Source organism: Sander vitreus, chromosome 1, assembly GCF_031162955.1.
Source record: "Sander vitreus isolate 19-12246 chromosome 1, sanVit1, whole genome shotgun sequence".
In the NCBI taxonomy this organism is placed as follows: domain Eukaryota; kingdom Metazoa; phylum Chordata; class Actinopteri; order Perciformes; family Percidae; genus Sander; species Sander vitreus.
This window is the reverse complement of record NC_135855.1, coordinates 5,834,484-5,846,987: the sequence shown is the minus strand read 5'-3', so window position 1 is coordinate 5,846,987 and position 12,504 is coordinate 5,834,484. Positions and strand designations below refer to the sequence as shown.

Genomic DNA, 12,504 nt, shown 5'->3' with positions numbered 1-12,504 from the left:
TAGCAGTCCTGTCTGAACAAAGAGTATCGCAGTGTTTTGTGCAGGTGTGCCGATAGCTGAACATTTGAAAGTAATCCCACGATTCACAAAAGGTAACAATTGTTGCACTTCAAACTGCTGTGACTCTAAATATTCTCCTGGCTGAGAGGGCGGCTCAGAACCTGGGACACTCTTCACATTCGCCATTAGCCCCCATTTCTGAATTTAAACTGACAGGACATGTTTGTTTGTTTCTTACCTGAGAAATCTCACTTTGGAAGTCCTCTTTTGTGACACATTGTGTTCCCCTCAGGCCCATCATGCATCACAATGTGCGCTACAACTGTCGGGTCCTGTTCCTCAACAGGTACGTCAGCACACCAGTCCAGTCTCATGAATGACATCTTGTTTTCCTACTTTTATACATTTATATAACTTAACTGGATATATATTATTTTGGATTCCCTGCACTATTCTTTGTTGAGTGTTTTCCTCTTGTGTACTGCTAATGTGACCTGTGAATTCTACAAATATCTATCCATCCATCCATCCATCCATCCATCCATCCATCGCTGACCATTTGTCCTCCATCCTGTAGAAAGATTCTGCTGATCAGACCTAAAATGGTGATGGCCAACCACGGGAACTACCGAGAGCTGCGCTGGTTCTCACCGTGGAATCAGTTAAGGTTGGTCCTCACTCTGCCACACTCTGACTCTGCGGTACTAATATTAGAAGCCCTTCATATCGCTCCGTCTCGCCGTATTTGGGAGGACACTAATTGTTGATACATGATGAATATTAGCAAACTATTTTATATGTTCATTACTTTCATTTGCAATGAGTCTTACACTTAGATACTTTCATTGTTAGGGTATAATCAGGGCAAAACAGATGTGTGTTTGACAGGAAGTGGGGTCAACCAATCAGCTTGATGTGCAGGGACACACAACACGTTGTTGACCTGTGGGAGGTGTAAGCCTCTGTCACCTATGGATACTAAGGGTGTCACCATTGGCTGAATCCACAATTCAGTTTGTCTTTACATTTTAAGATCACAGTTTTCAATTTAAACATTTTTTTTTTTTGTGAAAGAGGCTCAGTCCTTGGTGCAGTGGCCCGCGGGATTGATTGAGAAAGGTCAACAACTCACTTTAGCTGTTGATTTTTCCGGTCGCTGTCCATCTAGCCAGTCAAAAATAGTCAATCTCCGTGCAATGCAACGTAACAGGGAGGAGAGTAAAGATGGAAAGCTCCTAAAGCTTAGTTCCATATAAAACCAACTGCTAAAGTGAGTCGTTCAAAACCTTTCTTTTTAGTAAACTCTGGGTACACAAACAGTGTTCTCAATGCTGGAGTTCATGTGTAGAGCCCCTGGTGATACTTGGAGCAAAGTTACATGTTGTGTCGAGCCTTCTTAGTGTTTTAAACATAGTGATGTTGATGCTATCATTGTAGAGCCCCTAGCACTCACATTCAAAAGGCCATTTGACCGAAAACGAAAACACGGTCAATCTTAAAAGTGGCGTTTCCATCTTAATTCTGCTTTTAAACGAAAGTTTGACTCGGGTACATTCACAAAAAGACCCTAGGTTGCATTTTGGCGAGAGTTACACTTCAATTGAAAACAAAAATGATTATGCACAATTGTGCAGATTATTTTGCACATTGTGTTTTGCAAGTAAACTCTTATTTTGTCTTGTGTTCTGAAAAAAAGAAGAAGGTTTAAACGGCAAAAGTATTAAGGGAAATTTCACAGTTTTTTTAACTTCAATAATTGCAACACCTTTCCAAATAAATATTGACCAAAATAACTGAGATTATGAATGTTTTTAGCCCTACTAGGGGAGGCCAACACTTTGATGCAATTTTGTTTACCACTATTGTGATTTTATTTCACTTTTGGAAATAATATTGAGTGCTTGTTTCTTTAAGGAATGTGGAGGAGTATTTCCTGCCCAGAATGATCCAGGAGGTAACAGGGCAGGTAAAAACACCTTATTATTATTATTATTATTATTATTATTATTATTATTATTATTATCATATTATTATTATTATTATTATTATTATTATTATTATTATTATTATTATTATCTGTGTTTAGCTAAGACTAGCTATTTATTTGTTTCTCCACAGGAAACATTAGCAAAGAGAGGCTCAGTGTATTTATTCCCCTGTTTGTTTGTGTCCATCAGGTTACTGTCCCATTCGGTGACTGCGTGCTGTCCACTAAGGACACCTGCATTGGCACTGAGATTTGCGAGGAGCTCTGGAACCCCAGAAGGTAGAGCAACACAGGATTGTGTATAAGGATGGCATGGGTGTCGTCGTTTTCTGTGTAAAGCAAGGCAAGGCATGTATTGTATAGCACATTGCACAGTGCTTTACATCAAACATTAAAGAGCAGGTCAAAACAGGTAAGAATATAAACACAGCTAAAATAGAATAAAACATATGAAATACAAGAATAAAAGTGGCCGTGCAGTGTAAAAAAATGAACAATTATTCAAAGAAAGGCAGCATCGAACTGGAAAGTCTTTAGCCTTGATTTAAAAGAACTGAGAGTTTTTTATTTTAATAAAAAAAAAAAAAAAAACTTAAGATTTTTTTGGGGGCATTTTCAGCCTTTATTTTGATAGAACAGTAGAAGAGATGAAAAGGAAGAGAGGGGGAATGACATGGAGCAAAGGGCCGCAGGTCGGAGTCGAACCCCAGCCCGCTGCGTCGAGGAGTAAACCTCTATATATGGGCGCCCGCTCTACCAACTGAGCTATCCGGGCGCCCAAGAACTGAGAGTTTAACCTATGTCTGATTGCAGGGAGCCAGGTTCCATTCAGCCCAAGATGATTTATTCTGGGAGATGGGTCCATCCTAAGCGGGATAGATAAGCACGTAAGAAGCCGGGTCCAGACTAGTTTAATGATAGCCAGACAGATTATTTTAAAAGGATGGAAGAATGAAGGGGGTGCCGTCAATCAAGAAGTGGGCTTGTGAGATGGCTAGGTGTTCATGTTGCGAGTTGTTTGTTTTGTATTTTGTTTAAAAAAGAAAAATAAACAGTCAGTGAAACAGTCCTCACTCCTAATGAATGAATGAACCCTTTTTTTTTTTCTTTCTCTTTCCTCAGCCCCCATATTCAGATGGGTCTGGATGGAGTTGAAATCTTTACTAACTCGTCCGCCAGCCACCACGAGCTCCGCAAAGCGGACCAAAGAGTCAACCTGATCAAGTCAGCCACCACCAAGGTACTCTTTAACCAGGAGTCCACAAACATGTGCTTGGTAGGAACACATGATGTAGTACAGTGGTTCCCAAAGCAGGGGTCCTTCAGGGGAATTCCAGGGGGTCCCCAGCAAAAAGGGGAATCATTGTTTTCACTATAATTCCATTAGGGGTGTGCAAAAAAATCGATAGATAGATAGATACATACATACATATATACATACATACTTACATACTTACTTACTTACTTACTTTATTGATCCCCAAGGTGAAATTCAAGGTCCCAGTAGCTTACAGACATCACACACAACATACACATGTATCATAACAGGATGTTAACATAACAAAAAACAAACAAATCCACATGAATAATATGGACAATAAAAGATACTGAATAAACTAAATAAAAAAATCCACATGAATGTACTAAGGGATATATATATATATATATATATATATATATATATATATATATATATATATATATATATATATATATATATATATACATACATACATACATGGGAAAAGTAACTACGTTTTCCGTACGACGAATTCCATCCAGAAGTTACCCAATGACTAGGGCTGTCAGCATTAACGCGTTAATCGCGATGCGATTAAGGGCCGAGCATAACACGTGCATTTTTTTAAATCGTATTAATCGCATGCCGCCATTTATTATTTTATTTTCACTTCACTCGGCTTTGCGTCGTGCCTAACAGGATACTATTTTGCCGTACTTCCTCGTAACACATCCTGCTGCTGCAGGAATAGCAGCGCGGATTTCGGTTCCTCATTCTGGTGCCACTGATATGTCTGCACTTCTCTCTGATGCTCTGAAACAGACGTTACAGGAAACAGAAACACCGCTGCACGTGACGCTAGTTAACACTACACTCAACAGCAGCTAATGTTAGCCTACCGCTAGCTAGTAGCTGGATTAAACACGGTTGCAATGCTGACAGCTAACGCTAAACGTGTAAAGTGTGACTGTATTTCACTGTAGAGGATTCAACACCGAGATGTAACAATCTGCAGCTGCTGTTGTCGGAAAACATTTGACGGTGCGTTCAGTGAAACTCGTAATTTACAGCGTTGTGGTGCATTCAAAGTTGTTGTTAAATGCCCTTTTCCCATCTGGTGGTTGTTTTTGTCATTCAACAGCTATTTTGGTCGTGGCTTTCATACACTTTCTGTAATGAAAAAAATCTAAAAGCAAAACTGTTATGTGATGCGGGACCCTGGTAAAAAATATTGGGGGTCCGTGGTCTATTTTGTGTCAGTTTAGGTGTCCTTGTGTGGGAACCACTGTTGTGGTAGATTACGTGGAAGACAAATCTAGGTCTAGAGTTTCATTTACAAATATTGGAAGAAAAAAAAGAATCCAATTTGCAAAATTGTTCTGAAAAATGAGCAATTGCATATATTCCTGAAATCATTTAGCTCTACCAGCAGCTTACCAAGACACTTTATATACGTAGGTTTTTGTTTGAATATGTCACCCATCTGCACATCCAGGACACAGACAATGCAAAGCAGAGATCACCAGAGGGCAGTGTTGTACCACCAATACAGGACATAGTACCACCGTAACATCCTGTCTTCTGAGCACACCTTCTGCTTTCAGCATGCGATACCTTGACTAAAATCAGCATTGCATTCAGTGTATTGTTGGTGTTGTTCCAGAGTGGAGGCATCTACCTGTATGCCAACCAGAGGGGCTGTGACGGGGACCGCGTGTACTACGATGGGTGTGCCATGGTGGTCATCAACGGAGACATTGTGGCACAGGGAGCACAGTTCTCTCTGAATGATGTGGTGTGTACAGACATGGAAAGAGCCAGACCTGGCTCAAAAAAAAACATACCTGCAAATAAGGTTGTACTCACACTTGGCCCAGTTGCCTTGAACTGTGCCCGAGCACGATAACCCCCCCAAGTACAAAGCAGACTTTGGGGTCAAATGTGCTCGGGCACGGTTTAACTGGGCCAAGTGTGAGTATGCCCTAAGAGTCTTTATGTAGCTGTGAAGTGATATTATTGTAGATGTGGACATAAGTGTGTGTGTGTGTTTCCTGTGTGTACAGGTATATTGGGTAACTGTTGCAGGGCAGGTCATACAGTAAGACAGCATTCCTGAGTCACAAGAGAGCCAGACTGATCTCTCTGTCTGTGTGTGTGTGTGTGTGTGTGTGTGTGTGTGTGTGTGTGTGTGTGTGTGTGTGTGTGTGTGTGTGTATCTGTATCTGTGTCTGTGTGTGTTTTGCAGGAGGTGATTACAGCCACTCTTGACCTGGAGGATGTGCGGAGCTACAGAGGGGAAGTGTGCCAGCCAAACATGGTGAGACGACACCCCCCCTCCAACCTTTTGTAATGTGCAAGTTGCCGAGTCACGGCTGCAGCGCATGCGAGCGAAGTGAAACGGTGAGAATTGTTTAGCTCCTCGCTCAAGGAGCAGTTCATTCCATCCGTTCACTCGCTCAAAGCTGCTCCCGGCCTCTCCGCTCTATATCGCTCCGCGCTCCACTCAGATTTCACCCCCCTCTATTCAAATCGCTCACATTTCGCTTCCAAAGAAAAAAAACCTGGGTCCACCAGATGGCAGGCACTGGCAGCATGGAGAGGGAGGGCGCATGTACTGTGCTCCAGTAACACAGAAACGGGCTCAGGCATGCTTTGCATGGTGTGAGCGGTACCAGAGCCAAATTGGAACAGGGTAGATAAGGCAATGCTCCAAAATTGAAAAAATCCACTCTACGCTCCATCCAAAATCCTCGCGCTCCCCGCTCTCTCCACTCCGCTCCCATGCTCTGCGTGGCTTTTGTTTTTTACTTATTATTTCCTTCCATCACCTCTAAAGCTCACTTATTAACAGGGTGTATCAGGTTAAAAACAAATGAATACAATGTGCCAAATCCTTTGCTTTATGACAAAATATCTGCAAAACTAACAGCTTTCCCATCAGCCTCAGCTCAACTTTGTGTCTAAACTAAGGTAGTGAACATGGCAAGCATTATACCTGCTACTAGCATTAGCATCTTTAGTCTCACAGAGCCCTGCTTGTGTGACTGTGGACTTTTGGCCACCAGTTCAACCCTTGGTTAGCTTTGTTTTACCGGTGAGAGTTAACTACATCAAAATATAGCATTTAGCATAAACACTGCTGCTATGGTTGCTTATTGTTTAGCACACTTTAGGTTGCATGCTGATTTAGAATAGTGGTTGAGCTGCTGACCGTAACGTCTGTATGTTTGAGGCGTCCTGGGGCACCATGTTACAGTAATGGGTATTTGCCCTCCAATCAGAAACAGGTATCTTCTTTAACTGTGAAGGTTGGGGGGGGGGGGTTGTTTGGACAGACCTGCCCCCACTGCTAAAAAAAAAATCCTAACCCTAAAGTTATGGTTTTTACTGTATTTATGGGCCCACAATGGCTGGAACTAGAATGTGAGGTGTGGCTGGTTTACAGTTGAGTGTGAATACTGTTTGTCTTTATCGAGCCTGAGGTAAAATAGCAGGCCTGACTTTTGTATGTCACATATTACAGCTAATGAGACTGGAACAGAGGTTGCTCTGGGATCATGCTCTCATGACGAGGTGCCTCTCTCTCGTTACAGACCTGTGAGCAAGTGTGCTCGTCCTAAGACAAAAAAAAAAAGTCCTGAATCACAATTTTGAATGCTCAGTAATACGGGTTGATACTGTTTTTTCAGGGCCGATATCGTTAATAAAACCGATAACGGATAATGGAACCAATATGCAATTACAGTAAATATGAAAATCTTACAGTTGAAATGAACATTTTGGAATGTTACAAACTCCAATGCATTTTTGATTAAACGTTTGATTAAAGATTTAAGCTAATATGTAATAAAACTGAAACTTTGAACATAATACACAGTCAAAGAAAATCAATAAAAATAAACAAATCTAGCTTCCTGAAGTTTTAGCTTGCTAACAGTTTGTTGCAGACGGCTTACAGAGCTGGAGAGTAGTAGCGCACTTTTAAATAATTAACTTTATCGGTTATCAGGCAAATAAAACGCCGATACAGATGATCTGCTGATTGACAAATATCTGCCCCGATAATTGGCCAGGGCCGATAATCGGTGGATCCCTACTCAGGAAGGATCATGTCCGATCGTTGCCATTAGAGGTTACGCCTCAAACTAGAGCTGGGCGATATGGAGGAAATCAAATCTCGCAATATTTTTGACCAAATACCTCGATGTCGATATTGCGGCGACGTTGTATGGTTGACTATGGGTGTTTTCACAAAACATTTTCACAATGAGATTTTGCCCAGCCCTACCTCAAATCACGCTTTAAGTGGAAATGGAGAGAACTGAGTCAGGACAAGTAATCCAGCACTGCTCAAATGTACAAAAATACCTCAAATATTTCAATAGAATGGAGGACAAATTCAGTAATGCAAATTTACAACACAAACAATATATGATCCCCTTAGCATTCCACCCCCTTTTCCTAGAGAGGTATGGATGGGGGACAGGGGATGTTTGGGGGGGTGGGGTAGCAGGTCAACAGTAGATTTCACATAGAAGTGGTATACAGCATCGGAAAGCTTGGAACCTGACAATTAATTTGACATGCAGCTCAGCACTCTGGGTAGAGTTGCTCGATTATGGGGAAAAAATCATAATCATGATTCTTTTGGTCATTATTAAAATCACGATTACTTAACACGATTACTCACAGGGTTTCCCCCAGAACAGTTGTTAAGCCCGGTGGCAAGTGATGGCAGCATTAATGTAGAGCCCAGTAGTTTCTGTGATAACTAGGGTTGGGTACCGAAACGCGGTGCCAATAGGGCACTGGTTCCCACGTAAACGGTAGTAATGAGACTGAATGAGAATGAAAATTTCGGTGCCTGACTTTTTTCAGAAACATCACTGCACGGGACGCTACGTTTCCGTTAGCTAGTAGCTGGATTAAACGCAATGGTTAAAAGGCTGACAGCTTACGTTAAGCGGTGTAAAGTGTGACTGTATTTCACTGTAGAGGATTCCAACAGCGGGACGTAACAGTCCGCAGCTGCCGTTGCGGAAAAACAACACAGACGGTGCGTTTACTTGAAACTCGCCAGCCTTGTGGTGCATTCAAAGTTATTGTAAAATACCCTTTTCCCATCTGGTGCTTGTTTTTGTCGTTTACCAGCAATTTAATGGTGAAATAAGTCATTGTAAGTTATTGTAATTACATTATTAATCTATCATTTCATTTGGACTATATGGCCTTAGCAATAAACAAGCCGTTCTTTAATGTTGCCAACTGTCGTTTTGTGCTCCTTTTTTATATTTTATATTATATACATTATAAATATATCATATATATTTCGGTTTAGGCACCGGCACCGCTTGTAAAGACATTTCCAATGGACTCACATGCATCTCCCTCATTGAACAGGTGTCCTAACCCGTCATCCTACAGAGTTTTGTAGAGCGGAAAACACCTTTCTCCATTTCCCGATCACTGTTTGATGCTTTTGTACGTTTTCACTTATATGTGTCACTTTGTCTCTCCATTCCCTCTCCCTCTTGTACTTCTCTGTTGTAGGAGCGTGAACCCAAACCTTGCCACAGGGTCAAAGTTGACTTCTCTTTCTCCAGTGGGGATGATATCTTCCTCCCTACCCACCAGCCAATAACATGGCACTTTCACACCCCAGAGGAAGAGATCAGGTACCAGCCTACATTTCATTTTGTACAAAATATGTATTTCTTCTTAACAGAAACACCAGTGTCATCTACTAGCTTCTGAAAAGGGCCTGTAACAACGCATTACGTAGTAACTGTACCCAATTTGTAATACACTTTTACCACATTTTGTAAATAATGATTACATAATGCGGCGGTTCTTACAAAATGGGGGGTTGCAATTTTTCTTCAAGAAAATGTAATACGGTGCATTACGGAATAACCAACCAAAATGGATGTCGTCATGTTTATTTTTAATGAATTCTAGCATGAATCATGGTGACTCAAAATCAAATTTAAAAATATACTGTTTGTTCAGTAGATTACTATGACCTTTCACTGGTCAATACGTCACTAAATGTATTACATATTGCATTCAGGGTTCAGTGTTACAAAATGTGGCAGATTATTACATAATGCGGGGTGTTATTACATAATGAAGTATACATGTATTACATTTTGACGTTTTATTACATCAGAGATCTTCAATAGGGGGTCTGCGACCCCTAGGGTGTCCTCAGTCATTGCAGGGGGGGGCCTCCAAACTATTGTCAGTTATATCAAAATCGATACAGCATAGTATTAATAGTATTATTATAAAGCTACAGACACAGAAATGACACATCCTAAGGAAAGCTCATTGTGGGACTGGCTCTAGTGGCTGTAATTCTGCACCAAGGCTGAATTTTGGGAAAAACTTCAGATACAGTATTAGGGGACCACTAAGGCCTATATAAAAGAGACTTCAGATACAGTATTAGGGGACCACTAAGGCCTATATAAAAGAGACTTCAGATACAGTATTAGGGGACCACTAAGGCCTATATAAAAGAGACTTCAGATACAGTATTAGGGGACCACTAAGGCCTATATAAAAGAGACTTCAGATACAGTATTAGGGGACCACTAAGGCCTATATAAAAGAGACTTCAGATACAGTATTAGGGGACCACTAAGGCCTATATAAAAGAGACTTCAGGTACAGTATTAGGGGACCACTAAGGTCTATATAAAAGAGACTTCAGGTACAGTATTAGGGGACCACTAAGGTCTATATAAAAGAGACTTGAGATGAGAGTGAGATGAACAAACAGAGAAATGTATCTTTTTAGATAAAACAGATGTTGACAAAGTTTCCTTTTGGGGACATCATTTGAAATTGGGAAAAATTTGAAGTTGGTAAAAAAAGGTAATAAATTGCAATATATTGCAGAATATGGCAATATGTTTAAAATCGCAATAATAATATCATATCGTGAAATAAGTATCGTGATGAAATCGTATCGTGAGGCCTCTGGTGAGTCCCAACCCTACTGGCCTGTAGGTAAGGTAGTCACTAAGGTAGTCACACACAAATACAGTTAATAGTGAGGATTCACTGTGCCAAATGTATGTGTAACATTAAAAGATGATGTATAAAATCATGCCAACAATTATTTTTTCAATAGCTTAGCATTCAATGCAAAAAAGGTATAAAGGCTTTAGGCCGCCCTTCCCGTTACTGTTGTCCCAGTTTAATATGCAACTTTATTTTATACAATGTGTGTGTTAGGGGGTCCCTCCTCCATCTCTCTTTCAGTTAAGGGGTCCTTGGCTTAAAAAACGTTGAAGAGTATTACATAGTGCGTTGTTACAGGGCCAATGAAAGAAAGCCAGTGCAGAAATGAGAGCAGCAGTTGTCTCCTGTGTTGTTCAGTCTAGGGCCGGCCTGCTGGCTGTGGGACTACCTGAGGAGAAGTGGACAGGTGAGGAGGAACACACACTCTGCTGCTGCTGCTGCTGTGTCTAATTGTGTGTCTCATTTTTCTTTTATTCATGTATATAGAATGGAATGGATTCTAGATTCACGATTCAAAATCCTTTATTAATCCCATGATGGGGACATTCACACTGTCGCAGCAGCAAGGGATAGGAGGAAAAGTGAAAGACACAGATTAACACACAGTAACAAATATAATTAAAGAATAGAATGACCTTATTGTCATTGTATCATTAAAAACGTACAACGCACAAGTTTTTGTGCTGCAAGCAAAAAAACACATTCATTCATACATTCTACACGATAATAAATAAATGGATAAATTAAGTAGTTAAAAACTGCATTGAGAAAATTGCATTTTGCATTATTTTTGGGAATATTGCACATTTAAAAACATTCTTGTGGGTTTTTGTCCGTTCAGAGTTCTGATAGCTGGGGGGAACTGGTGTCACGAATCGATTCGATATCACGATGCATCAGAACGCGTCACCTCCTCAATATTATTATAGATATCGCTACACATGGTTTTCATCTACAAATTCAAGCAGTCAGATATAAATGAACTCCCCTTTTTATTGTATCTGCTTTTAAAAAAAGACACTCCCTGAATGTAGCGGAGTCTGAACACAGCAGACAACAGGCAAAAGGCGAACAAGTAACATCAGTAGGCAACAATCGATTATGGTCTGTCACTGCATCCATGCAGAATCGTCCACATCGCGATGCAATGATTAATTTCACCACCCCTAATGCAAAAACATTACTCCAAAAGAAAAAGGATTCTTATGCTATTAGGTTAGCAGATTGTGAGTGTTTGGTGTTTGTGATGGGTTTCTGTGTGTGTGTGTGTCCCAGGCTGGTTTCCTGTTGCCTCTGAGTGGAGGTGTGGACAGCTCGTCCACCGCCTGTATCGTCCACTCCATGTGTGCGCTGCTCTGCCAGGCCGTGAAGGACGGCAGTGAGTAGCATTCCGTTTGCTTTCATTTAAATCGACTTTAAAGTGCTCATATTATGCTCATTTCCAGGTTCATAATTGTATTTAGAGGTTATATCAGAATAGGTTTACATGGTTTCATTTTCCAAAAACACCATATTTTTTGTTGTATTGCACATTGCTGCAGCTCCTCTTTTCACCCTGTGTGTTGAGCTCTCTGTTTTAGCTACAGAGTGAGACATCTCACTTCTGTTCTATCTTTGTTGTGAGTCGCACATGCGCAGTAGCTAGGTAAGGACTACTAGCCAGTCAGAAGCAGAGTATGAGGGCGTGCCACGCTAGCAGCTAGGCGAGCATTATAACGTGTGTTACAAAGTGACCACGTTTGTCTCTGAAGTAAAGGCTGGTCTACAATAGAGCTGTTTGGAGCAGTTTGTGAACAGTGTTTTCTGTTGGAGATGGTAAGTCCCTTTGGGGTGGACTTTGGGCTTTTTCACTTTGTAAACCTATAACGTGCACAAAAAAGATATATGACACAATAAAGGATGGGGAAAAGCCAAAAAGCATAATATGAACACTTTAAACACACATTCACATTCAAATTCAAAGAGGCTTTATTAGCATGACCATATTGACACATAGTATTGCTAAAGCACATAGTACAACAGGGAAGCACACACATTTGCATAATAAGATGCAGACAATAGAACATTATGTCAACATTTGTGCAAAAGCACATTCTCTCAATGTGGCTGTTGACACATGTTCTTGTAAAGGATACTGTATTCTATATTTTCCATATTCTCAACAAATCTGCAGACCCAAACCAACTGTGAATGTATCTACCAGGGGTCGAAGCATGCACTGTATAAGGGAAACCAAAACATCTGGCTC

General features: G+C 40.8%; 1 protein-coding gene across 1 annotated transcript in view; it reads left to right on the top strand.

Annotated features, from left to right (window-relative positions):
- The window catches only part of nadsyn1 (NAD synthetase 1), a 33,819-nt gene that overhangs the window by 5,849 nt on the left and 15,466 nt on the right, over positions 1-12,504 (top strand). The window contains exons 4-13 of the mRNA XM_078253999.1: positions 293-346; positions 578-667; positions 1,915-1,966; positions 2,178-2,266; positions 3,110-3,227; positions 4,891-5,022; positions 5,473-5,544; positions 8,778-8,902; positions 10,614-10,662; positions 11,532-11,634. Coding sequence (XP_078110125.1) covers positions 293-346; positions 578-667; positions 1,915-1,966; positions 2,178-2,266; positions 3,110-3,227; positions 4,891-5,022; positions 5,473-5,544; positions 8,778-8,902; positions 10,614-10,662; positions 11,532-11,634 — 884 coding nt within the window. The remainder of the gene's footprint in view (positions 1-292; positions 347-577; positions 668-1,914; positions 1,967-2,177; positions 2,267-3,109; positions 3,228-4,890; positions 5,023-5,472; positions 5,545-8,777; positions 8,903-10,613; positions 10,663-11,531; positions 11,635-12,504) is intronic.